The sequence below is a fragment of the Yamadazyma tenuis genome, chromosome 6 (genome assembly GCF_029203305.1).
Source record: "Yamadazyma tenuis chromosome 6, complete sequence".
Classification (NCBI taxonomy): Eukaryota; Fungi; Ascomycota; class Pichiomycetes; order Serinales; family Debaryomycetaceae; genus Yamadazyma; species Yamadazyma tenuis.
This window is the reverse complement of record NC_089466.1, coordinates 512,983-539,505: the sequence shown is the minus strand read 5'-3', so window position 1 is coordinate 539,505 and position 26,523 is coordinate 512,983. Positions and strand designations below refer to the sequence as shown.

At 39.0% G+C, this 26,523-nt stretch overlaps 12 protein-coding genes and 1 non-coding gene across 13 annotated transcripts; 8 read left to right on the top strand and 5 right to left on the bottom strand. All coding sequences in view use genetic code 12, as the record gives it.

The window, feature by feature from the left end:
- Positions 1-21: 21 nt before the first annotated feature.
- PSF2 (DNA replication protein psf2) lies at positions 22-721 on the bottom strand (the record flags this gene model as incomplete). Its single annotated transcript, XM_006686985.1, has 2 exons — positions 22-504; positions 602-721. 2 exons carry the CDS (start codon positions 719-721, stop codon positions 22-24), a joined length of 603 nt encoding a protein of 200 aa, XP_006687048.1.
- A 131-nt stretch (positions 722-852) lies between these two features.
- On the bottom strand, positions 853-1,884 carry PSN45_004473 (uncharacterized protein; the record flags this gene model as incomplete). The annotated part of the gene is made up of 2 exons (XM_066158302.1): positions 853-1,113; positions 1,234-1,884. The coding sequence occupies 2 exons, from the start codon at positions 1,882-1,884 to the stop codon at positions 853-855; spliced, it is 912 nt and encodes a 303-aa protein (XP_066014399.1).
- Positions 1,885-2,423: 539 nt separating this feature from the next.
- CHS2_1 (Chitin synthase, class 2) lies at positions 2,424-5,420 on the top strand (the record flags this gene model as incomplete). Its single annotated transcript, XM_006686988.1, has 1 exon — positions 2,424-5,420. The coding sequence occupies one exon, from the start codon at positions 2,424-2,426 to the stop codon at positions 5,418-5,420; it is 2,997 nt and encodes a 998-aa protein (XP_006687051.1).
- Positions 5,421-5,536: 116 nt separating this feature from the next.
- Positions 5,537-7,030, top strand: RCC1 (Regulator of chromosome condensation; the record flags this gene model as incomplete). The annotated part of the gene is made up of 1 exon (XM_006686989.2): positions 5,537-7,030. The coding sequence occupies one exon, from the start codon at positions 5,537-5,539 to the stop codon at positions 7,028-7,030; it is 1,494 nt and encodes a 497-aa protein (XP_006687052.1).
- A 534-nt stretch (positions 7,031-7,564) lies between these two features.
- JEN1 (Carboxylic acid transporter) lies at positions 7,565-9,124 on the top strand (the record flags this gene model as incomplete). Its single annotated transcript, XM_066158301.1, has 2 exons — positions 7,565-8,492; positions 8,823-9,124. The coding sequence occupies 2 exons, from the start codon at positions 7,565-7,567 to the stop codon at positions 9,122-9,124; spliced, it is 1,230 nt and encodes a 409-aa protein (XP_066014398.1).
- A 172-nt stretch (positions 9,125-9,296) lies between these two features.
- Positions 9,297-9,395, top strand: PSN45_004469. The gene has a single exon. It is a non-coding gene; the product is annotated as a tRNA-Ser (tRNA).
- A 175-nt stretch (positions 9,396-9,570) lies between these two features.
- Positions 9,571-10,755, top strand: NMA1 (Nicotinamide/nicotinic acid mononucleotide adenylyltransferase 1; the record flags this gene model as incomplete). Its single annotated transcript, XM_006687327.1, has 1 exon — positions 9,571-10,755. The coding sequence occupies one exon, from the start codon at positions 9,571-9,573 to the stop codon at positions 10,753-10,755; it is 1,185 nt and encodes a 394-aa protein (XP_006687390.1).
- A 34-nt stretch (positions 10,756-10,789) lies between these two features.
- On the bottom strand, positions 10,790-12,397 carry PSN45_004467 (uncharacterized protein; the record flags this gene model as incomplete). The annotated part of the gene is made up of 1 exon (XM_066158300.1): positions 10,790-12,397. One exon carries the CDS (start codon positions 12,395-12,397, stop codon positions 10,790-10,792), a length of 1,608 nt encoding a protein of 535 aa, XP_066014397.1.
- A 2,007-nt stretch (positions 12,398-14,404) lies between these two features.
- Positions 14,405-16,393, bottom strand: PSN45_004466 (uncharacterized protein; the record flags this gene model as incomplete). Its single annotated transcript, XM_006686993.2, has 2 exons — positions 14,405-16,259; positions 16,353-16,393. The coding sequence occupies 2 exons, from the start codon at positions 16,391-16,393 to the stop codon at positions 14,405-14,407; spliced, it is 1,896 nt and encodes a 631-aa protein (XP_006687056.1).
- A 1,477-nt stretch (positions 16,394-17,870) lies between these two features.
- Positions 17,871-18,923, top strand: PSN45_004465 (D-mandelate dehydrogenase; the record flags this gene model as incomplete). Its single annotated transcript, XM_006686994.2, has 1 exon — positions 17,871-18,923. One exon carries the CDS (start codon positions 17,871-17,873, stop codon positions 18,921-18,923), a length of 1,053 nt encoding a protein of 350 aa, XP_006687057.2.
- Positions 18,924-19,304: 381 nt separating this feature from the next.
- On the bottom strand, positions 19,305-21,647 carry LEU1 (3-isopropylmalate dehydratase; the record flags this gene model as incomplete). The annotated part of the gene is made up of 1 exon (XM_006686995.1): positions 19,305-21,647. The coding sequence occupies one exon, from the start codon at positions 21,645-21,647 to the stop codon at positions 19,305-19,307; it is 2,343 nt and encodes a 780-aa protein (XP_006687058.1).
- Positions 21,648-22,023: 376 nt separating this feature from the next.
- On the top strand, positions 22,024-24,687 carry PSN45_004463 (uncharacterized protein; the record flags this gene model as incomplete). Its single annotated transcript, XM_006686996.1, has 1 exon — positions 22,024-24,687. The coding sequence occupies one exon, from the start codon at positions 22,024-22,026 to the stop codon at positions 24,685-24,687; it is 2,664 nt and encodes an 887-aa protein (XP_006687059.1).
- Positions 24,688-24,764: 77 nt separating this feature from the next.
- Positions 24,765-26,465, top strand: SWC4 (swr complex subunit; the record flags this gene model as incomplete). The annotated part of the gene is made up of 1 exon (XM_006686997.2): positions 24,765-26,465. The coding sequence occupies one exon, from the start codon at positions 24,765-24,767 to the stop codon at positions 26,463-26,465; it is 1,701 nt and encodes a 566-aa protein (XP_006687060.1).
- Between the last annotated feature and the right edge of the window lie 58 nt (positions 26,466-26,523).

Genomic DNA, 26,523 nt, shown 5'->3' with positions numbered 1-26,523 from the left:
GACACAATCGTATGGACGCGTCTAATCTTCATCATCGTCAACATCTATAACCTCTTCATCGTCATAATCATCATGTCTTACACTTTCATGGATTTCTCTCAACTTGTTCATCACTGACAACATAAATGGTCTCAATTCATTTATCTCTAACAATGATAACCCACTCAAACCGATGTTCGATTCGTTAACTTCCTTCAAACCTTTTCGAGTCTTGACTTGTCTGATTTCTCTCAAATCTTGTATTATAGATCTTAGCTGATGAACGGGATCAGGTAAATCATCAGGAGCTTTGCTCAACAATATCTTGCTCAAATCGATCCAATTAAACGGCAAATCACTAAACTTCATGGGAAATTTAACTTCTTCATCATAGCGAGCTTTCAAGTAGATAAGATTAAGCCAGTCAGGTATCACGATGTTACATTTGCCTTGACTTTTGAGTATGAGTGCTACCCATAATGGAACCTTCTCTCTTCTTAAAGCCCTTAAGTTAGGGATTTTGGTCTGTCATAGCAGTTAGTATATGATATCATGTATTACACTAGTCTGTGTAAAACAAACGCTTTCAAGCATAACATCTGTAGATAATATTTATACATACTCCAATAAGCTGGATTGACTTCATTGAGTATCTGGGCAAAATCTGAATATACTCATTCTCTGTCATGAAACTGATTTCTGAAGGCATAAGATTCTGCTTGATATTTGACGGCAAGGACATGATGGTGATAATACTTGGAGAGGAGGAACTTACAATTAGTTTGTGGGTAAGTTTCAGTCGATGGTCAAAATTATCTCAGCGCGTTTCTATGAGAAATGAAAACCTACGGTGTATTCATGCTAAATTAAATACTATAATTGTGTCAACCACACGAACAAATCAAGAAAACCAGTTTCATCATTCTGTTCGTACACTTGCACAGAATTAATCATGCCGAAACACTGGACAATTTCATACAACAATGCTCCGTCCATGTAGTTAACAAGAAAATTGTTGTCTTTTGCGTCCTGTTTTTTGCGGAACTGTATCAAAGGGATGACCAACACTTCTTTGAAGACATTTAGCAAGAGCTGTTCAACGTTAATTTGGAATTTGGAGATTATCCAATTTTCCTGCAAAGAATTAAAGCAATTTAGAATAAAATATAGCATTTTATTCCTGAAAAACTGCCATTGCCCGTGGAGTCGAACCCAACCTCTACAGACCTTGTCTAAGTCATCTCGTATACTCACTCGAAAATCTTTATCGAAAGTAATTAAGATCCGAGTGAAGAAAGTCCTAAGATCCTGGATAATCTCTCGTGCCTTGATATCGTCTCTTTCACTTCCCTTCGACGAGAGATTCGTAGTATAATTTTCCCGTACAAAATTTGCAATATCATCCTCTGTCATGATGAGTGGGGGTCCCTTTAGCCCATTCGAAAGCTTTCGTTGTTGGGACTGTAACGCAACTGGTTTTATAAGCGTCATCATGGTACTCCAAAAGTGAGCTTCTTCATTCTCTTCTTCTACCATCGGGCTTGCAGGTAATTTCAGTTTTATAAAATGGTCAGCAGGCATAAAGAGCTTTTTGAAGGCTTCATTATCTTCATTATCCTCTTCAATCGCATAGCTAGAGTCAGTAAATTTGTAAACCTGGGCGAAACTAACGTCTGCCACTGTACTGTTCGAATTATTAGATGACAAGTTGACAATACTTCGAGGAATTTGCTCATCGATAGATTCTATCCCAGCACTGGGGAGAGTACCAGTCCGATGAAATAAATTATGAAACGTTGAAACAGGGGACGACACTGATGATTTGAGGGTTAGTAATGGAGGTGGCCCTATGTCTTCTGTCTGTACTGTTAAATCCTTTTGGTTTTTTACCTTTCGTTTATTCATCTTGGATAGCCGGAACACATTAGAGGATGCTTTCCGTTCAATCGGGGAAATAGGAATTGTCCTCATACTTCTATTGTCGTCATCATCAGATTGCAGAGGCTCATCGATTGTAACGTTGGATTTGTTCCTTGTGAAGAGCCTTGTAAGAGGGTTCTGCTTGGAGATACTCACAGTTGATGAGGCAGTTGATACAGAAGAGTTTGTATTTAGCTTCTTGAGATTTGTAAATCCTACACTGGATATCTGGGATGTTGATGCACTATGAGGCCTTTGCCCTTGAGCTGATAAAGGTTCTTCTGCCATCGCTTTACAGAATTGGATCAATCAGGTTAAACGCGAACTCTACTTTGGGAATTGAATTTGCTACTGCGAACCGTTGCCGCTGCCGCCGCCGCCGCCGCATTCTTTTTCTGCCGCTTAATCTAGTTTCTACATCAAGCGCACTTGTAAACATAAATAAACAAACACTTAAAACCCATGAAAAACATGATAAAGGTCTCAATTCTTTAAGACCTCTTCTTACTCTTCCAAAGCTAACCATGCCTAGTCCTTTTGAAGATAATCCTTTCTCCGACAAACCCTCGTACCCTGACCCGGCATTCGTGGACCGCAACTCCCCCAGAAGATATAAACCTCAAAATGATGATGATGATGATTTTGTGGCATTTCCAGAAAGTACCAGAAGGTCTCCCGATATCTTTACCCGTAGTGGTAGAATCAATGCTAACATAAACAAAGTGGCCCTCAATAATACCCCCAATTTACAGTTCGAAGGACGGACTGCTAGAGCCCAATTCACTTCCAGAGAGTCTCCAAAGCGTCAAAAGGCCATGGGAATTGCTATGGATGATACCCTTGACCATGACGATGATGATGCTGAATCCATCAATTTGACTGGATCGCCACACAGAGGTTCACAATATGGTCGCTCTGTTAACAGCAGTCATCGTAGTGAAAGATTCTTAGAGCCCCCTCAGCCAATCTTTTCTCCTGAAACATATGCAGAAGCTAACCCTTATGAAGATGATGAGGACGATCAAGAAACCATCGGAAGAGATAGTTACGACTACGACTCTTATCAAAAAGCACAAGAATTTGAAGAAAGATCCTTATACTCTGAGTCTACTGCATATCATTCTTCTGCCTCCAATGATGGTTATACCAATGGATCCGAAAGTGAATACTTTGCTGCTTCTATTGATAACGACATGATGAACAATATCAAAAGCGGATTTGTTCCAAATAGAGAAAAAACCATTACAAAAAGAAAGGTCAGATTGGTTGATGGTCAGGCCGGTCACTTGGTGTTGGAAAACCCTGTCCCTGAAGAATTAAGGAAAGTTTTGACAAGAACAGAGTCTCCATTTGGAGAGTTTACCAACATGACATATTCAGCTTGTACTTCCGAGCCTGATGATTTTATTAAAGATGGATTCTCTCTCAGAGCCGCTAAGTACAACCGTGAAACGGAATTGGTAATTTGTGTCACCATGTACAATGAAGATGAATATGCTTTTGCCCGAACCATGCATGCCATCATGAAGAATATTGCCCATTTATGTAGTAGAAACAAATCTGCTATGTGGGGAAAAGACAGCTGGAAGAAAATTCAGGTGGTTATTGTTGCTGATGGTAGAAATAAAGTAAACGAATCCGTTTTGCAACTATTAACTGCTACTGGTGTTTACCAGGGCAACTTGGCTAGACCCTACGTTAATAATAAAAAAGTCAACGCCCACATTTTTGAATATACCACTCAGATTTCTATCGATGAAAATTTGAAGTTCAAAGGTGATGAAAAATCATTGGCTCCTGTCCAAGTATTATTCTGTTTGAAAGAAAAAAACCAAAAGAAAATTAACAGTCATAGATGGCTTTTCAATGCTTTTTGTCCACTATTGGATCCTAATGTGGTGGTCTTATTAGATGTTGGTACTAAGCCTGATAACCACGCAATCTACAATCTTTGGAAAGCTTTTGATAGGGATTCCAACGTTGCTGGAGCAGCGGGTGAAATCAAAGCTATGAAAGGAAAAGGTTGGATCAACTTAACTAATCCATTGGTTGCGTCTCAAAACTTTGAATACAAGATGTCTAACATTTTGGATAAGCCGTTGGAGTCATTGTTCGGGTATATTTCTGTTTTACCTGGTGCTTTGTCAGCATATAGATATATCGCTTTGACTAACCACGACGATGGAAGTGGACCATTGGATGCTTACTTCAAAGGTGAAGATTTGTTGAATACCTCAAAAGCTCACTCCAATACAAAGACCAACTTCTTCGAAGCCAATATGTACTTGGCTGAGGATAGAATCTTGTGTTGGGAATTGGTGGCTAAACGTAATGAAAACTGGGTATTAAAATTTGTCAAGCTGGCTACTGCCGAAACTGATGTTCCTGAAACCATTTCAGAATTCTTATCCCAAAGAAGAAGATGGATTAATGGTGCTTTTTTCGCTGCTTTATATGCATTGAAAAACTCTAAAAAGATTTGGCAAACAGATCATTCCATTGCAAGAAAATTTTGGTTCCATGTGGAATTCATCTACCAGTTTATCACTTTAGTTTTCTCATTCTTCTCATTGAGTAACTTTTACTTAACCTTTTACTTTTTGACAGGATCTTTGATCGATGAAGTTGGCCACAATGGGGGGTTCTGGATTTTCACGATATTCAATTACCTTTGTATTGGTGTCTTGACTTCGTTATTCATCGTCTCCATTGGTAATAGACCTCAAGGATCTAGAGGAATTTTCAAGACTTTGATTATATTATTGACGGTGTGTGCTTTGTACGCTTTAGTTGTTGGTATATACTTTGTGGCCAACACTATTAAAGAATATGGTATCGGAGATTCCAGTACTTACGTTATGATCAGTATCATCGTTTCCTTATTGTCGACGTACGGATTATACACTTTGATGTCTGTATTATACTTGGATCCATGGCACATGCTCACCTGTTCCATACAGTATTTCCTTATGATTCCTTCCTATACTTGCACATTACAGATCTTTGCGTTTTGTAACACTCATGATGTGTCGTGGGGTACTAAAGGTGATAATAATCCCAAGGAGGATCTCTCCAATCAATACATTATTGAAAAGAATGAAGAAGGTGAGTTTGAGGCTGTTGTACTTAACGTAAATATTGATGAAGTCTACTTGGAAACCTTGTACAACATCAGAGCAAAGAGATCCAGCAAGAAGGTGTTGGGAGCTCATCAACCAGATGATATAATGGATGGTGAAGACTATGCCAAAGATGTTAGAACCAGAGTGGTGTTGATCTGGATGCTTTCTAACTTGGTGTTTATCATGACAATGCTACAAGTATTCAAAGCTGGCGAGACCAAACAAAACTATTACTTGGGCTTTATTTTGTGGTCTGTTGCCTTCCTTGCTCTCATTAGAGCTATTGGGTCATTTGGATACTTGATTCAAAATTATGCCCGGTTCTTTGTAGAGACTAAAAGCAAGTGGCTTCACAAAAGGCAAGGTTATAACTTGCCCAATGCCCATAAATTGAACTAATATACCCTTAATGTACATGTACGAAATGCAAATCTATTATGTCATCGCACTCATCTCGAGAAATCTTGATCGCAAAAACAAATCGTTACTCAACAACATCGGTTTAAAAGTCAAATATGGTTGCATTAGAAAGAAAAAGGAAACACATTACACCAGATGCCAATGGTAATGGTGTTTCTAAGAAGCATAAATCCCTCACAACGTCATCTTCGAATATATTACATTCGTATTCAAAATTGGCCACTATCAATGATATTCCAGCTGCCAAAACAACACCTTTGGATATTTTTGTTTGGGGTACTGGATCTATGTGTGAATTGGGCCTCGGTCCTAGTGCCAAGAACAAGGAAGTTAAGAGACCTAGATTGAATCCCCTTTTACTAGAAGATCATATCAAAGGCAAAATCGTGGACTTTGCAGTTGGAGGTATGCACACATTAGCTTTGGATAACAACAACCAAATTTGGTCTTGGGGTGGTAACGATAGTGGAGTTTTAGGTCGTGACACTAGTAAGGTTAAAGAGCAGCTCAAGGACATGGATGCTGCCGAAAGCGATGAAGATGATGATGGAGATTTAAATGAAGCAGAATCGACCCCCGGGTTAGTTGAAAACTTACCCAAAAACAAACGAATTGTCCAACTTTGTGCCACTGATAACTTGAGTGCAGTATTGCTTGATACAGGGGAAGTTTACGCATGGGGATGTTTCAGAAATAACGAAGGATTATTGGGATTCTTAAGAGATGAAATTAAATTACAAAGAGTGCCACTCAAAATGGACCAACTTAAGAATATTGTTCAACTTGCTGCTGGTAAAGATCACATCCTTGCTTTGGACTCCAAAGGTATAGTGTATGCTTGGGGTAATGGACAACAGTTTCAACTCGGACGTCGTATTTTAGAGAGACATCGTTACAAAGCATTAGAGCCCCAACAATTTGGGTTATACAATATCAAGTACATCGCTAGTGGTGACTTTCACTGTTTTGCCATTGATCACGATGATAATGTTTACGCTTGGGGATTAAATCAGTTTGGTCAATGTGCTTTAACTAACTCTCATGGCGAATTAGAAGATGGTTCTTTAATCACCAGACCTACTTTAATCCAACCTCTTAGTCAAAAAGAGATCACCGAAATTGTTGGTGGTGAACACCATACTATGGCATTAACCAAAGGTGGGGAGGTTTTTAGTTGGGGCAGGTACGATATGAAGGAAGTTGGTATTCCAGAAAAAAATCTTCCAGATTCTGTTTTCAAAGATCAGCATGGTAAGGTTCGTGCAGTTCCTGTACCAACGAAGCTCCAGCTCAGTGCTAAGGAAGACATCAAGTGTAAAGCAATTGGAACTGGATCTCACCATTCTTTCGCCGTTACTACTGATGGATTCGTATACTCATGGGGATTTGGAGACACTTATGGGCCAGGGTTAGGACCTTTAGATGAAGACGTGGAAAAGCCAACCAGGATTGCCAATACTGCCACTAAGTTTCACGACATCTTGATGATAGGTGCTGGAGGACAATTTTCTGTTAGTGGTGGTGTCAAGATCGAGGATGAAGATGCAGCAGAAGATAGAGTTGAGAAGTATGAGGAACTTGATGAGTAGGAGTTTCTTCAGGTATCAAGAATCTCTCTGCTGTACATTTAAATGGTATTTAGAATGATTGTGTTTATGTAAAAAAAGTTCAGATGTATACAAGTATATTTCTTCAAAAGTATGGGTCAGAAGATGAGGTTGTGGAGAAGGTGTCCTCGTTTCCGAGATATTTTCGGAGTTTTAGTACAACTGATTGTAAACTTGACAGCACTATAAAAAATAAAGCTTTAGATCTGAGAAAATCGGCGTTCTAATAATTAATCACCGAGGTATTGTTCATAAGTAGCCTCTTCAGTTGCTAACCTGACCCCGCTAAATCCCGACACCTGTTGGTCTCCCCATTCGCATTTATAGTCAATTAGTGGAGTAGGCGAGAGGGGCTTTTCCTGCTCACAACCAATACATAAACTTGGCTAACCACTCACTTAAGGGTGCAACTAAGTACTTGCGGGGATCCAATGATTAGAACCACAAAGACACTATAAATATGCTTCCATATCCATTCTATGTTTTTTTACATTTTCCTTTGTAGTCTTCTTCGTTATGAGCTTTAATGATGATATTTTGGTGGAACATGCCAACAACCAGATTTTCAATGAGAAGCCAGAATTATCGCTATCTTCAATTTCCCATTACTTTGGTACCCGATTTTCAACTTTGTTCGACATTCCCTATAAGAGTCAAAGTCTGAGTGTATGGGTAACCATGAATCCCATCCCAGGGTTAAAACAGGTTGACTCCCGTGGGTGGAACTTTTATTTCTTGGGGTTCTTGGGTTGGACTGTGGATGCGATGGATTTCTTCTGCGTATCTGCAACAGCCCCCAACATTGCTTTGACTTTGAATGTGTCCATCACCCAAGTAACTTGGGGTATCACTCTCGTGTTGATGTTTAGATCTCTAGGAGCCACAATCTTTGGACTAGCATCAGATTATTACGGAAGAAAGTATACTTACATTCTAGTTTGCTTGTTATTTGTTGTGATTGAAATTGGTACTGGGTTCGTCAAGACTTACGGTCAATTCTTAGGGGTCAGGGCCCTATTTGGAATAGCCATGGGAGGTTTCTATCCTATTTGTGCAACCACTGCACTAGAAGACCAACCGACGAAAGCTAGAGGGATTTTGTCTGGACTTTTCTTGCCAGGATATAACTTGGGATACATTTTTGCTATGGCTTTCTTCCTTGCATTCGAGCATACTTTTAAAGAAGGTGAAGGTTGGAGATCTTTGTTCTGGTTCTCTGCTGGGCTTCCATGTATTTTAATAACGTGGAGGTTTTTCTTGCCTGAAACACAAACCTTCATCAAGTTGCAGGAACAGAAGAAGATCTTGAAAGAGCACGACGAAAGAGCTAAAGTGGGGATTTATAAGTACTTGGACAAGACAATTGTTACCACTATCAAAACTGAATGGGTTTTGTTCATTTATTTGGTGCTACTTATGGCTGGCTTTAACTTCACTTCACACGGTTCACAGGATCTATTCAATACTCTTCTTCAGAAACAGCTTAATATTGACTCAAAGACTAGAGTTACCATTATCTGCGTTTCAAATCTTGGGGCTATTGTCGGTGGTCTTTTCTTTGGTCAGCTTAATGAGTTGCTAGGAAGACGACTTACTATTATTATCTGTCAAATAATGGCGGGCGCTTTTCTATATCCATCATTTTTCTCGGACCATGTTCCTGGAATCATTGGAGGATACTTTTTCCTTAATTTTGCAGTTATGGGTGCATGGGGAGTGGTCCCAATCCATTTATTGGAATTAGTGAACACTAACCATCGTTCTTTTCTTTCAGGTGTAGTATACCAATTGGGAAACTTGGCTTCTTCTGCATCATCAACTATTGAAGCACAAATCGGTACGCAGTTTCCCATTGGAGATAAAACAGGGCTGTATGACTATGGATTAGTCATGGCTATTTTCTGCGGCGCTGTGTTTGGTTACATGATTATAATTATAATCTTGGGGCCAGAAAGGTATCACAGGGATTTGGGTATTGAAAGTGATACAAATCTGATACAACGAGCAGATGATCTGGAAGGGGCATCCACCGTTGAATCCAAAGAGGTTCCTGAACATGTTGAACAGAAAGTATAATTTATTATAATAGTAAAGATTTGCCTAAATCTGTACCGAATTGTGAATGTAGAAGTTAGATATACGGTGGTGTAATGGGAATGTGTCAATATCGTGCTACAAAGTACAAGTCTGTGTTGGGCTCTTTATATTTGAAAATATCAATTAAAATTTGAGATTTCTTTGTAGAAGTGTTACAGTGGCCGAGTGGTTAAGGCGACACCCTGCTAAGTTTATTTGGTGGGTTAGGTGTTGCGCATTGCGTGCGCAGGTTCGAATCCTGTCTGTGACGTTTTCTTTGGTTTTTGTTAGATTGCAGCCTACCGATCGACTGGCTCTGTTGACAATAGCCTTTCGGAGTTTAAAAAGGCGTGCACTTTCTAAGCTACAAGGGTATTTTTTTAAAAACCATAGAGGCACTGCGAGTCGCATTTCTTAATCAGCACTTTGAACTCAACCTAAAGCTAATGGATCCAACAAACGACCCAAACTTCACGCCTCCTTCATTGAATCCCAACATTGAGCCAACAGCTCCGTCCCTGGAAATACCTTCAAACGCTCCGATCCAGCCTCTAGTTCTTGCTGATATGGGAGATCCAGTGGATGCTCCAGCCCCTCACCCGTCCTCCTCTCTGACTCATCTTCATCACCATTCTGGGGGACTTCATTCAAAGATTCCCATCAAGCATACGGAACTCATTGATTCCAATTCTCTGTCTGATACCGAAAAGACTGTGGAGGCTAATAGTTCACGTTCACAAGACATACTTCCTGAACCGGACTTAATTCTTCCTCCAACAGCAACAGTTCAGCCCAATCAAATCGCTGATTTGGAAGAAGTTCCTCATGGCATTCAACGTCAAGCAAAAACCCTTGAAGACTATCAATTCCCTACCCACCGGTTCGCTACCAAATTGAGTGATGAATCCAAATATCCTTTGGTGATTGTGGCTTGCGGCTCGTTTTCTCCTATCACTTACTTGCACTTGCGCATGTTTGAAATGGCCTTAGACGCTATTAACGAACAAACTAGATTTGAAGTTATTGGAGGCTATTACAGTCCTGTTTCTTCAAACTATAAGAAACAAGGATTGGCTCCTGCTCACCATCGAGTTCGAATCTGTGAATTAGCATGCGAAAGAACTAGTTCTTGGTTAATGGTGGATGCTTGGGAAAGTTTACAGCCCAAGTACACTCGAACAGCATTGGTTTTAGACCATTTTAATGATGAAATTAACACGAAAAGAGGTGGTATCGTAACCGCTACTGGAGAAAAAAGAGGTGTTAAGATTATGTTATTAGCAGGTGGAGACCTAATTGAATCAATGGGTGAGCCTGATGTCTGGGCTGACCAAGACTTGCATCATATTTTGGGCAAATACGGATGCTTAATTGTTGAAAGAACCGGCTCGGATGTTAGAAGCTTTTTATTAAGTCACGATATCATGTACGAACACAGAAGAAATGTCTTGGTAATCAAACAATTGATTTACAATGATATTTCCTCTACAAAAATACGGTTGTTCATCCGACGGGGTATGTCAGTCCAGTACTTACTTCCGAATTCGGTTATAAGATATATTCAAGAACATCGGTTGTATATCAACGATACTGAGCCAGTTAAACAGGTTATGTCTGATAAAGCCGATTGAACGTCCACATTTTTCAGAGGGGTTTCAATTCATATTATGTATTTTTGTAGATTTTCAAGTCTTCCATTGATACTTTTTCTAAGGTCAAATTGCACTCGTTACAAAGGTGTAGAAGGCATATAAAATAGACACTAGTTGATCCGTTAAGATTCCGAGGAATATTCTCGGTCAATTCACGAAAAGACTTCCCATTGTCTAGATTGCCCATAATCAAATCCTTAATATGTCGTATATCGATTCTTTTGGAGATCTTTTCATAATTTAGTTTGCTAATCAAATTACTTGAAATTTGTGAACTCAAAGGTTGGCTAAATTCTTCAATGTAAGATTTGTGCAAGTCTTCAATGTCTTCTCTGGTGATCTCATTCAATAATCTTGAAGGTTCATCAAAATAAGCATCGGTGTATGCTTCCTCGTTATTTTCGTGAGGTTTTTGTTGTAGTTGAACAGGGGAAATTTTGTTGAAAGTGGGTAACAATCTTGTCTTCTTCGTAAAGAGCTCGATTAAGTTCTTAGCGTCAATTTTTTCATCCACAATCAAACAATGGTTATTACTGAAATTTCCTTTGTTTCTATGCATCACGGGAATGGATATTTTAGCAGAAGATGTTTGGAAAATTTCATCCTCAAAAGCAGCCTCCTCTTCAAATGATCTATAGGCTCTGAAGTCAATCAAATCAGACCGATTCGGTTTCGGGGAGGATACCTGGACTCTATTGTGTGCTTTGTTTTGTTTGTACTTTTGTACTTTCCACGATTCTTTACCTGTTGCACCAAATTTTATAGTGTTATTGAAATAGTCCATAAGCTCGTAGTCAGGAATACCTTGCACGTCCAAGCCAACCTCGATACTTATGTTATCATCGCATACTTCGTTGTCACTGTAGCCCTCTTCATCGCCACTGAATTCATATAACAAATCCAGCGAAGGGATTGATATTACTTCTTGATCTTCTCTATGAATCAAATCCTTCAAGGCCTTGATTGAATGACAAATCCCTAGTGATTCTAAAGGTCTTCCCTTTATTAACATCATGCTAATTTTGTTCAAACAAATATACGAATTATTCCCGTTTACTTGTTCATTTGTTCCTGGATATGCACTATCGAATATAACTCTTCCAGAAGAGTCAGTTGTTAGAATATTCAACAATAAACTCTTGGCACCTCCTTCGTCGAAGTAAGATAAGGTCTTCTTGAAAATTGGGTCTATCATTAATTGTGTTTCTATGGCTTTTACCTTGATTTCCTGAAAGGATTTGACAAGTGTGCTTTCCCTCCGTACATTCCTTTTTCTTGAGATCAATGGGCGTTCTTCCGTAATAAGTTCTGCCGTTTCCTCAACAATTGGCTCGAACAGAAAATTCGTGGAAAGACCGCTTAATAAAGTTCCTGTTTCTGTTGCAGCAGAATCCACTCTTGAAGAATATATTTTGATACACCCATCCAAGATTACTGAAGCCCTTTGAAAGTTATCAATGGGTTTCATAGACAAGTCATAAAGATAGTCTATCAAGCCAAAACTCCAGGAATTCTTCTGATTTATCTTGTTATCAGCTACCATCCGTAACCATTCCTCGTACACTGCTCTCTGGATATTCTTATTCTGTTCTTTACCATGTCGTATTCTTGTTTCGCTCATAGAAGTATCTCAAATTTTTCGATTGACGCGATGAAACACCTGCATTTATTTTTTCGCAGCCTATCGTAAACCCTGGCTTCTAATCTTTATTAAATAAGTCCCTAGCTATTATTATTTTCATTAAATAGGCGTTAGTCAAAGTCTTTTTCATCAAATCTAGCCACATTCTTTTCTGGCCTTGTAATATCAGAATTCGAAGAACACTCAAAACTAACAATCTCGTCCGTTACTGTCTCAATATCTGCCATCCATAACTTAGGAATATACCTGCAAATACAATAGTATATACTCCCTGACACTGTAAAGCCCGTAATATAGCTTACACTATATAAGTAGACAGCTCCAATGGGAATGTTTTTGCTGCCAATGGACCAAGCCAAACCAGGTAAATTTGGGGAAATGCCACATACAAAGGCAATAAAGGCAGGAATATTGAATCCTTTAAAGAAATAGTAAGGGCCGTTCAATATGTATAATCCATGAACATCCATAACTTGCTTCCTTAGAATGTAGTAGTCTACTATCATTATTGAAGCAATTGGTGCCAAAAATATTGAATATCCGCCCAAAAACTTTGTGAAGCTTGCAGCACTATTTTGAATCTGCCAAGGATTTGTCAATATAGATAACACGCAGCAAATGAGAGCACCCCTTCTTGGATTAATAACTTTGGGGAAGCAAAGTGATAAATCATTAGCAAAAGAAACCGAATTAGCTGAAATATTGGTACCGATTACTGCTAAGGACCACATTAAAGCAGAAAAAAATTGTGCAGCACGGTTATCCCATAGAACCAGTACTTCCAATGGATTCCATGTCAAAACCCCATATACTTCATACGCTGCAGAAGTCACCACGATTCCCAATATACCACACAATGACACGAGTACCACAAGACCCACAAATTGGGGCCATAAAGCCTGCTTCGGTTTGGTTGCAAAACGAGTAAAATCGGCTATATTCAAAGCCAAAGTAGCCTTCGGACTAATGACTGAGATCACGCACCTGAAGAACACAACTCCAACTGGAGTTCCATCAGTAATTCGATTCCCTTGGTGAAATAGAGGTCCAAACCCATTGGCCAGAGAGACAGCCCATCCAAATAATGCAAGACCAAAGATAGGCATGAAAACAATCTTGATGTAAAACAAGTACCTTAGCTGGTTCACCGTCAAAAATAAAACTGGCATTTGCACAATAAGAAAGATAAAGAAACAAAGCAATTCGGAAGATGTTACGTGAGCAGATTCTGGTAACTCATTGGGGAAATGCTTGAATGAAGGCCATATGGCTGAGATCATTAAAGCCATAGCCTGCCCACCCTGGTAAGTTTGTGTACCAAACCACAAGAGAGCCACGCATCCTCGTACAAAAACACCAAAATAAGCTCCATAAACTCCAAAAGTATATCTCATGGAAATAGGGAAATTAATACCCCTCTGTGCTCCCACATAAGCATTGAGCATAGCTGGGATGGAGATGATAATGTGCCCCACAAATATGGCCAAAATCGATAAACCTGGTGATAAGCCGGATACGATAGCTGATGATGCCACTTGGTACATGGAAATGGAAAAGGCTTCAGCAATCCAAAATCCAACCATGGAAGGCCATTTCCACTTACGATCTTTTGATCCGATAGGTATCGGATCTAAAGAGGCATTTGAACTTAGCTTTCCGTCACTAAAAGAAGAGGGCTGCGTTTTAACGTTTAGTGCAATTTTTGATGTGGGCATTTTAGGTTCAAACTTAATTGAACCCGGAACCTGATAAAGTTAATTAACAAGGCTGGTAACGTTTAACCACGCTCGAAACAAAGTCACCACTAAGGACCGGCTTTAGACGATAACAAAAAGAACCTCTTCTTATGAACAATGGAAGATGTGTCCTCACCTGATGGGAATTTGAAATATACAAACCCTGCGTGCGATGAGAGTAATCTGCTACTAGCCTTGCTAGCCTTGTCTATTTGTATTTGATTATCAATTTGTCTAGCTACTGATATTATTAGGGATAATCCCCAAATGCTGAGGAGTCCCAAAATTGAAGGTTCGAAACAAGTGAATTCCACGCCTTCGGTGAAAGTTCTTCTTTGAACAAATTTGTTTGGGGTCCTGGACCATCTTCAGTGAGAGAAATTGTCTCTAGTGCTGAACTACTGAGATGGTCGTATGAGTCTTTAGCACTATGCGGTTGATCCTTAGTAATACCTGTATTATCCTTGAAATTTTCCGATATTTCGCTGATGAGGGCCCCAATCGGAGTCTTATCGGCTTCGAAATCTTCACTAAGGGTAGATTTAACCGAGCGTTTCTGGTCAATCTTATCAAGTAATTGATCTAATTCTTTGAGTCGATAATCATTCTCAATGGCAGTGAAGTTTCCAGCATCTTTCATGTAGTCATTTATCCTCCGCCCAGTCTCTATTTGAGAAAACTGGTGACCTGATAAACTGCTCATGATCAAAATCAAGAGGGACGAAAACAAGTATTGGGCATCCCAAAAGCCGAATGTTGAAACCCATCCTATGTTTTTAAGGTTGGATAAAATGTCAATGGAAGTCTTTGCAGCAACTGTGCATTTTTGTACAACTCGTCTGGTGATAGCATTGTCTTCGTAAATTCCTTTGAAGATAGACAAAACTAACGGTCTTGTAGTTATTATGACTGCTTGGTTGAGTCGAAGATATAAGTTAGCAACTGACCGACTTTTACCTTTAAATAGCGTCTCTCGTATTCTGCTGGGAAGCGTTCGCTGAAGAGCATCTAACTCCTCAAGACATTCAATGATGCTCTTCAAATTGATACGTCGATTGGGAGTATTTCTGTAAACTCCTCTCATTATCTTACCCAAAATAAACACAAGTTTTGTATTACAGGCAAGTAGTTCGTTATCAAAGCCATCGTGAAGGTCAACAGCCCCAACATCTGGAAGATCCACATCGATGTCCTTGGGCATTATATGTATAGGCTGGCCCAATTTTGCTGACCAAATACTGTCCATAATAATGCATGTCCACCATACTCGCTTACGCTTCTCTTCAATGACAGGAGATTTGTTCGGGTGCACACGAGCCTTATGTAATCCCATCATCAATGACGTTCTGGTGGCCATTCCATAAAACGTAAAGGCTCCATAGCTTCTGTTTAACCCCTGTTGGTAGAAAGCTAGTAACAATAAAGTTTGGACCAATTCTAGAGAAGGGTTTTCATAAAAATTCTTGAACAAGTCCATTGCAGGGGCAAAGAATCGCATGCCCGGGGGTTTTTCATCTGATGACTCATTGAGATATTGTTCTCCTACTGCTAATGTAGCTAGCAAGTAGCAGAGCCAGCCAGAACTTGGGTTAGAAAGGGATTCATAAGCATCATTGAGTTTAGCAAAAAACTCATCAGCATCAATAAGGAAGTACTCATGCCCCAAGAAATCAAGAACTTTCTGAACCAAGAATACAGCATATTCTTTGTCTGGGAGCATCATAAGTCCTGAAAATGGCTTCAGAAACGAAGGATCTTCCAAATAAAATCGACTTGATGGCTGCGCCAAAGGCTCATCTGGGGTTTGTTGAGTGAATTTGAATAAGAACAGGTTGAGCGAGCTGTCAAACACTTGGCAGGTAGCTGTTCCAAAATATTCAACATCAGGTGTGTCGGTCTCAAAGGGTTCAATATATTCTTCCACTTCTCCAGAGATTTCATCATCACTTGGAGTTTTTAGACCTTTCCCCAGAAGCAGCTTAGCCACACGGAGTTCGTTTTCCAAATATTTCACTCGAGATATGATTTTCTGGAACTGGGAATCTAGAAATACCAACTTCCTCTCTCTCACTGGATAGCGACATTCCTTATCAGCAGCAATACAACTTTTACAAGTAGGTTGTTCTTAAAGAATCAATGTTAGTACGGACATGTCACACCTTGTGATGAAATGATGAAGACTAAATCAAATTACATACCTTTGGTGCATTTCATTTTTTGGGAACGGCATCTCAAACATGCCATTTGAGCTCTACCCATAACCTTTACGCTTACTGGCTGTACATCAAGACCGTTCATAATGAGTTTTTTTGTAAAGCCGGTTCAGGAATAAAGGTAACGGGCCTAGAAATTTTGAGAACGCAAATGTGTGCGAACAAATTTGCAACTTTTGATGCGCTCGTGCTCAACGTTCGTGCTCAACGTTCGTGGATCTATAACAAGCCGATTTGAATGGACATTGATAAGGTAATAAACTCAAAATCTTAATGCTTTAACAAGACTCAAAACATCTTATTGTAATTTACTAGTTTTTTTACCCTCACCTGACCTTTATCGCGGTCCAAAGCCTTCACGTTCTATCTTTTCCAAAAGGTGAGTAGGCATAAATTCTCCTCAAGTGAAAAAGAAACCTACTCGGCCACCCCCCTGCCTAATGTTGACTTGATTCTCATCATACCACTGACGGGTCCTATTTACATAGGTTAATAGAGTATATTGTATTTCATCGCTGAAATTATACTGCAGATAATTATCTCAATCACCATCGGGGCTGAGCACTCAAGACGATCGTTGTTGATGACACTAATTCCGCACGTTGGCTGCAAAAGTGATCCCCTCATCACCATACCAGTACCAATTAATCTAAGATTTCTTTCCCTGATCTTCGTGCTTCTATACCTTTTACGCTTCTAAGAGTAGTTTCAAATGGTGCTTTAGCTCTCCTCTAAGCTAACAAGCATTACAGGTAGGCATTGACGCTTCTGGAAGCCACTCCACCAGAAAAAAAAACAAAGTCCTCTCATTTGACCTATTGCCTACTTGTTTGTTTACAAATTCACATCATATCTTGGCGATTGAACTTCATTGTACGGTATACATGAACAAAAAGATTCTTTTTAAGTTTTCAATAGACTTTAGGAAGCAACATCTTCCTCAGATATTGGTTAAACAGGCTGATGATTTGGATATTCGTCTTCTTCCTTTCTGGGAACCTAATTGTATACCTAAGACAAGTTTATAGGTCCAAGTAAGTCCAGGTTTATCAGTAAGTGTATTGGGCTGCGATTCCGTATGCCTATTCTAAATCCAACACATGTATAAGTTCTGACCCATATGCCTCTAGGTAATCTCCGTACCAGTGTGAATTCCGGTAACTATAAAAATGGAAACTGGGATTCATCATATATTATCGACCAAATAGAGATAGGCATATTATCTGTAGTTATCCGAGGTGCAGTTAAGTTTGTGTGTGGGTGCTAGAGGGTGTCGAAATAAAGAACAGTTTGAGACCCCTTCGATTCTACAAAACGTTGGTTATGAATGGAGCAGTCCTGATGTCAACACGATTGTTAGCACGTGACTCTGGTGAGCTGCCTAATGGCAAGAGGTTCTTCTGAGTATTCTAAAAGTGTTCGCGGGCTTAATGCCGATGGCCTTGTCTCATTTTTTCCGAAGAATATAGGTGCGTAGTGGTCTGACTAACAAAAATTCCAGTTATGACTATCAAAAAGCCCAGAATTCTTTACGTTCCTTGTGACCAAGAAGTACATGATGACCAAGCATGGAAAACTGTCTATGAAAACTTTGAGATAGTGGTGTACGACTTCGATACCATTGAAGATTATATGAATGAGCTCAAAAAACCAGATCACGGCAAAATTGGTTTCATAGATGCTGTATTTCGCCCTACCTGGCTTAAAGGTTCTCCTTACCTTGAACATTACATTCTCCGTGGTGAGCCTGTACGATTATTACCCAAATCTGTTAAGTTATGTGTTCAGTCGGGACATGGTTATGATATTGTAGACATTGACTATTTGTCTTCAAGAAACATAATATTTTGCAACTCACCCGATTGTTGTTCCAGGGCTACGGCCGATGTCGGTACTCTATTGGTTTTGAACTCCTTTAGATATGCCTCTTTTGCTGAAAATTGTGTTAGAACTAGAAATTATTATGCTTCCATGGACTTTTCAACGTTGGCTGATGATCCTGAAGGTCATACTTTGGGAATCATAGGGTTGGGTGACATCGGTAAGTTGGTAGCCAAATCATGTCAGTCATTTGGAATGAAGACAATTTATCACAACCGAACTCAAAGAAGAGAACTTGAAGCCGAATTTCCTGAAGATTCTATGGTATTCTACCCTGATTTTGATGAATTTTTGGCACACACTGATTGTATTCTTGTGATGTGCCCTTACACTGAAAAGACAAAACACATGATCAGCTTTGATACTTTCAAAAGAATGAAGATACAAGTGAGAATTGTCAACATAGCTAGAGGTCCAATTGTTCAAGAAGAAGCCATAATAGATGCTTTAGAAAGGGGCCAACTTGTCGGTGGTGGATTTGATGTTCATGAATTTGAACCCAAGATACATGAGAAGTTATTGAGTGATTGGAGAATTACTCTCTTGCCGCACTGGGGTGCTGTCAGTAGAGCTTCTTGGAAAAAATTTGAAAGAAATTGTGTCCAAAATATGATGGATTACTTCTATGGGGATGGTAAGCCTAAGACTGCTGTTAATAAACAGTTGTTTGAATAGTTACCTAAAAATATATCTAAAAGATATTACAGGTAGAATAATTTTAGAAAAACTCAATCATGTAACCATACTATTGGTAAACTGGTCAATTCGGAACTATGAGTTGTACCAATCGTGGTAGAGATTGGTTTACTCTGCTCATACTTTTGTACTTTCTACCCTTTTGCAAAGAACAGTATCTCGCCTTCAAATCAATGGCAACACTTATTCTCATACCCTAAGATAACTCGTCTTCCTCTCATTCATCTCCGCGTATGATACGTCATGCTAAAGTTTCTTATTTCGGCTCGTATCTTGTGTCTTGTCTACAGATGAATAATTGACTAATATAAATATAAATATATTACACAGGTTATCATATAGTAAATAGCTAATAACAGACTACCATTCTTGAGCTTTGACTCCAAACTTGGATTTCTTAGTTCCCTTGATAGGCTTGATAAGTTTGGATCCACCCTCCAAGAACGAATAAATGTCTCTTCTGAGCTCTTCATACTTTTGGATATATTCTTCTTTTTGCATGGTCAATCCAATATCATCTAACCCGTTGACCAAACAATGCTTTCTGAATTCTTCAATCTCAAAATGTTCAATTAAAACCTCATCAGTTTCTCCATTTCTTATTTGCTGCTTTGGCAAATCAACTGTCAACTTCTTACCCGCTTTAGCTAATGGGTGCAATTTAGATAAGATATCCTCTTGTGGAATTCTGATAGGTAGTAATCCATTCTTACAAGAGTTGTTGTAAAAAATATCACCAAAAGAAGGAGCAATCATACACTTAATTCCAAAGTCTTTTAAAGCCCATGGAGCATGTTCTCTAGAGGACCCACATCCAAAATTGTCACCAGTGACTAACAAGATGTCAGCTTCACGATATGGATCGACGTTCAAGACAAAATCGGTTTCAACATCTTTTCCGTGTTCGTCTTTCACAAATCTCGATTCATAAAACAAACCATTCTTTAAACCAGTACGCTTGATGGTCTTTAAGAATTGTTTGGGAATGATAGCATCAGTATCGACATTGGCCTTGTCTAAAGGAGCAGTGATACCAGTTAAAGTAGTGAACTTACTCATGGCTTCAACATTTGAAGTGTTTGCACCATCTGGATTCTCTTCGGCGACGGGTTTATGCTTCTTTGCTTCAGGTTCCTTTGGAATATCGTAAAGTTGTTCTTCAACTGATTCAGAATCATTGTTGAGTTGCTCTTTTTCATGCTCGTATACAGCAGCTTGTAATTCCTTGTCTTCGTTTTCACCAATGGTCATAACTGGCTCATCAACATCCACATAATCAAATTCACGGATATCGGTGAAATGTCCTTTTATGGCAGCTGCGGCAGCCATGGCGGGAGACATTAAATGAGTTCTGGATCTTGCACCTTGACGACCTTCGAAGTTTCTGTTAGAAGTGGATGCACATCTTTCTTCTGGGTCCAAAATATCTGGATTCATACCTAAGCACATCGAACAACCAGCTTCCCTCCATTTAAATCCGGCTTTTTCGAAGATCTTGTCCAAACCTTCCCGTTCAGCTTGCGCTTTGATCAAACCAGAACCGGGAACGACTAAGACTTCTTTAACATTATCAGCCTTCTTGTGGCCCTTTGCAACTTTAGCTGCTGCTCTTAAATCTTCAATTCTTGAATTAGTACAAGAGCCAATAAAAGCCTTGTCGATAGGGATATCTTTCAAAGGAGTATTAGGGATCAAACCTTGATATTTCAAGGCTCTTTCCATACCCGATTTCACAATTGGGTCAGATACTTTGGTAGGATCTGGAACAGAGGCAGTGATGGGTAATGCATCTTGAGGCGAGTTACCCCACGTTATCGTAGGCACAATATCAGTAGACTTGATGTGGATATCATCATCAAAATGAGCACCATCATCAGAGTGTAAAGTTTTCCAATACTTAACGGCTTTATCCCATTGTTCACCTTTTGGAGCTAAAGGTCTACCCTTGATGTACTCGAAGGTTGTTTCATCAGGTTTGATCATACCCGCTCTGGCACCAGCTTCAATAGCCATGTTACAAATAGACATTCTAGCTTCCATAGATAAATTTTCAATAGCCAAACCAGCAAATTCAATCACACTTCCAGTACCACCAGCAGTACCAATAACACCAATTACATGTAAAATTAAATCTTTAGAAGTAATGCCTTTAGATAAATCACCATCAATAAAGATTCTCATGTTTTTGGATTTGGCTTGAATGATAGTCTGCGTAGCCAAAACATGTTCAACTTCAGAAGTACCAATACCAAAGGCTAAGGATCCAAAAGCTCCGTGGGTGGATGTGTGAGAATCACCACAAACAACTGTTGTACCTGGTAAGGTAAATCCTTGCTCAGGTCCGACAATGTGAACTATACCTTGTCTGGAATCAGACATTCCGAAATAGGTGACACCAAAATCTTTGACGTTCTGTTCTAAGGTTTGTACTTGCAATTTAGAATCCTCTTGTTCAATAAAGGTTTCAACATCCTTAAAGTTGGTTCTTGGAGTGGTAGGAATATTGTGATCCACCGTAGCTAAAGTACAGTCCACTCGTCTGACAGATCTACCAGCATTTTTTAAACCTTCAAATGCTTGAGGAGAAGTAACCTCATGGACTAAATGTCTGTCAATGTAAAGTAAGTAAGAACCAGATTCATCTTTGTGAACTATATGGTTTTCAAACACCTTATCATATAAAGTCTTTGCTGAGTTAGTCATGCTGAAAGATCGTATCAAAAAGTTGATTTGCTTTGACTAATATTAAAATATGCACAAGTCGGGGTGCCGTTTGGTTTTATAGGACTTTTTCATCATTTTTAAATGATTATGATTCACCGGTGAGGGTGCCGGTACCGGCCACTTTGCCTGAGGTTTGCGGAGCAGCGGAACAACCAATGAGCAATGATAAATTTGTAACCCACTAAATTGACACTAAACACGACTTGTGAGCCTGTTATTTATCACGTGGTTATAGGCACATGTTCTCATGTTCTGCTTCGCGATTTCTCTCCCTCTAACTTCTTGATTTGGTTACTTAACACCAATTAAGTGATTTCCTCCTCACCGTATATGTGCTGTCCAAAGCTTGATAAATATGTTACCCCCGGGAAGTAGAACATCCAAAATCAAACCTCCAAGAAAATCAATCACGAATTCATCTTTAACAAATACGCAGGCGTTTGACTTTAACAAATCTTGGGATGTTCTTTCAAGTGCTATAGTCCAAATCCAAAACAAAAATGTTTCCAATTTGTCATATGAGCAGTTATATCGTAAGGCTTATACACTAGTCTTACACAAATTCGGGAATAGACTCTATGAGAATGTTGAAGAATTAATCGAAACTCATCTATTGAGACGAAGAACCAAGCTATTGTCAATATTTAGTCAGTCCTCTTCTGCGTCTTTTGTGAATGTTGACGAGGAATTCATTAAGAACGTTTTATCTGAGTGGAACGAGCATTTACAGGCGATGAAATTCATAAGCGACGTGTTGATGTACCTCAATAGAGTCTATATCAAAGAGCAGAACCGATTGTTGATATATGACTTGGGTATAAAGCTTTACAAGGACTGCATAATCAAGTACAATGATAATGAGGTTGGCACTAGAATCATCAATATTCTAATCAATGAAATCCAGAAAAATAGAAATGGTGAAATCATATCTACTAAGATGTATATTACCAATATCATTGGCATGTTCGAGCTCCTTCATGAAGACAATACCCAAAACGATTTGAGTGTTTTCGAAAATTACTACCAAAAGTACTTTGAACCAGTTTTCTTGTCAACCTCCAATGACTATTTCAACAACTTGATAGAGAAGTTCTTAAACTATGGAAGCGGCTTGAAGTACTTGATAGAAACAAATCAATTTCTTAGTGATGAAATAGATCGTATTGATCTATACTTACCTGAATCGACTGTTCCCAAACTTATTGATTTGATGAACAACACATTGATCAAATCTCAGTTGGACAATATAATAAATTTTCCCAGTGACAGCTTACAATCATGGATACAACCTATAAAAGATAACATCATTTTGGGGGAACCAACTGACTCTGGAATTCCCATCGACAATGACCTGCTCAATTATCTAAAGATCTTGTACAGCTTTAACAGCAGAATAGACAGCAGCTGTGAGTTATTAAAAGTGAGATTGAAAGATATCATCATCAAAGAAGGAAAACAATTTCCTTCATTGATCAAAAACTTATTGAACTCAGGTGAACTTGGTGAACGTAAAAAGCCGATAAGCCCCAACTCACCTGCGTTCGCCAATAAATGGATAGGCTCAATTTTGCTATATAAAGCTCAGTTTTCTAAAATTGTCAAGGATGCATTTGATCATGACTATTCAATGGAACAATGTATCATTTCTGCTATTCAGGAATTTATTAACTTGAATGCTAAAAGCAAGAAGAATAATAATGATTTCAGTTTATTAATCGTTAACCCGTCTGAGTTGTTGTCTGTGTGTATGGATAACCATATCAAGCAGTACCTCAAACCTAATTCAATCGCTGGCTCCAGAGACAAGGGTATCACATCCAATGATGCCTCTTTCAGCTCCATTGATGAATTCATCAACAAGTCCTTACAATTTTTGAGGTTCATTGTTGATAAGGATACTTTTGAAGCATACTACAAGAATCACTTTGCGAAAAGGTTTTTGAATGCTAAGGGATTCAATCAAGATGGAAGCACTGGTATTGATATAGAAGATTTTGTTATTTCCAAATTAAGCGAAGAGTTGGGAACGACCTCGCTAGATACTATCATCAAAATGAACATGGACATAAAACTGTCAAGAGGTGTCACTTCGGAGTGGAAAAACTTTTTGGTTGAAAATAAGGATAAGTCCATAATAGACATGGATTTAAAAATTTGCAATATTTCATACTGGCCAAATTCAATGACAAAAGACTATAAAAAGTTATCTGGAAAACAAATGAATCCCGATTCTAGTACAACTTTCATTTGGCCCCGTCGTATCAAGCACACAATTCAAAGATTTGAACTGTTCTGGACTATTGATAAAAAAAATAGCAACAAATCTCTCTATTGGTGCCCGAAGTTTGGATCAATGGACTTGAAAATTACATATCCAAGTAAAACATTCGAAATTAACTTACCTACATATGCAGGGGTGGTTCTCTTGCTATTTGGGCCCAGTTATTCTTTGGATTCAGATTCAGAAGTAAACTCAGAGGACTTCAATCCTTTTAAGGACAAAAAGAAGTTGACCTACAAAGAGATAGAAGAGTTGACTGGGATACCTGAAGTAGAATTAAAACGTCATCTTCAATCTATTGCAGTTGCATCTAGACTGAGGTTATTGACCAAGACTCCCATGTCCAAGGATGTGAATGACAACGACATTTTTGAATTGAATGAAAAATTCAAGTCGCCTTCCACCAAAGTCAAAGTCTTAACGGTATCAGCTTCTTCTTCCACGAATACTGCGGGAGGAGATGGAAGATTGAGGAAAAGTAGAGATGAGGAGCTAGAAGATATTGAGCTGTCTATTGCTGAGGGTCGTAAGCATGAAATTAATGCTGCTACGGTTAGAATTTTGAAGTCCAGACAGTCAATTTATCACAATGAGCTTGTTACGGAAATTATCAGACAATTACAGGGCAGATTTTTACCCAATAATAGTCAAATTAAAAGGCATCTTGAAGACCTTATTGAGAAAGAGTATCTCAAGAGAGATGACAATAATAGAAACTTATACCATTACATAGCATAATATGAATCTACAGAATATTCGCTTTCGCGGAAAGAAATTTTAGTCCAAAGAAATTGTTTTAACATAAGTACACAGATATGTCGGCCAATGATATATTGGATGTATTGAACATTCAAAGGGATAATTCAGGGCAGCCATCAAAAAAGAAAGCCAAACATGGGAATGATAGCACTAACTTACAAGCTCGGCAAACGGGTATGGCTCGGGAATTGTACAATCTATTGGGCCCAAACACACCGCCCGTGAACCTAACAAACGCTAATAATAATGTTGGCGTTAAAGACAGATGGAAATCTAAGGCTACACCATGGACACTTAAAGACTTCAAGCCCAAATCAGGTGATCCATTAACGTTGTACCATTGGGTACGTGGCTCAAAAGAATTATTGGAACAAGACAATATTCAAGTACAACAACCATATTTCTTCACTAAGTTCAGCACCAATGTTGATATACCTGATTTTGTTGATGAAGAGACTTTCAATAAATATATGGAGGATATTGAGGTAGAGGAGAGAAAAAATAGTGAACTATGGGAAGAAAGAAGAATGGAAAAAGAACGCCAAAGACAAGAAAAACTAGCCAAAGAAAAGGCAGCAAGAGACAACGAAAAAAAAATCAAAGGAGAGAAAGGAGAAGTCACAGGAATTTCGGAGAGCAAGAAAGACGCGAGCTCGGAAGTCACCTCTCAAGAGGATGGATCACAATCTGAAATATCCAAAGAATCGACCCAAGCACAATCAGAAGAGGCATCTGTAATTCCTGAATCTAAAACAAATGCAATACCTTGGACTTATAAGGAAACTAAGCACCTTTTTGAATTGTGTAACTCATTCGAATTGAAGTGGCATATTATACTCGATAGATACGAATATTCAAGTCACCGTTCCTTGGAGGATTTGAAAGAACAGTTTTATCGAGTTTGTAAACGCATTTATTCGGACGACGCAAATGGAAATCCAGCGCTCATTGATTCTCTTGGGTCATTCTCAAAGAGCAAGGAGGTTGAAAGAAAACAATATTTGGAAAGATTGTTAAAGAGAACTCCTGCTGAAATTGCTGAAGAAGAGTCTTTGGTGATTGAAGCACGCCGTTTCGAATTGGCTGCTAAAAAAATGCTCGTGGAAAGGTCTAACTTGTTGACCTTGCTTGATTCCCCTCAAACCTCACAGTCTGTCCAACAATATCAGTCTTCTCAAGGCTTGACTAACCTCTATAATAACTTGATGATTATGGACAAAAATCAGAAAAGGCGCCAATTACAAAATCAATCTTCTCCGAGTCATGATCCTATTCCACCTCCCATACCGCTTGCTGCCTCTTCCTCAATTCGGAAAGAGCGTACATTCCAGACACATTTGCAACAGCACTTATCGAATCTTGTTAAACAAAACCAAAGCCAAGGTAACAAGAACGAAATTTCTGCTATCCATAAATTGCTCATGAAGCGACTTACTGCAAAAGAAGAAGAAGCCTACGGTCTTCACTATCATGCTAACGAAAGGTTAACTCCTGGCGTCATACTTCGATCTTCACAAAGACTACCTGGCTTACAGCAAAGACAATCTGTTCTTAAATCAGTTACTAGTGTCTTTACTGAGCTTGATATACCTACTGCTGGAGGTACCTCTTGGAGGCCCGTTATGCCGACGAGGAAAGCAATGGCAAAATATGATGAATTATTAAGGGCCGTAGTAGCTCTTTTGGAGGTGAAGAAGGGTCGCGATAAGTTGGAAGCTGAAATCCAGTTGATCAGAAGTCAAAAGGGATTAGAATAATAATTAAGTATACTATTAGTTAAATAATCGATTCTCAGTTCTTCATGCTCTTCATTTC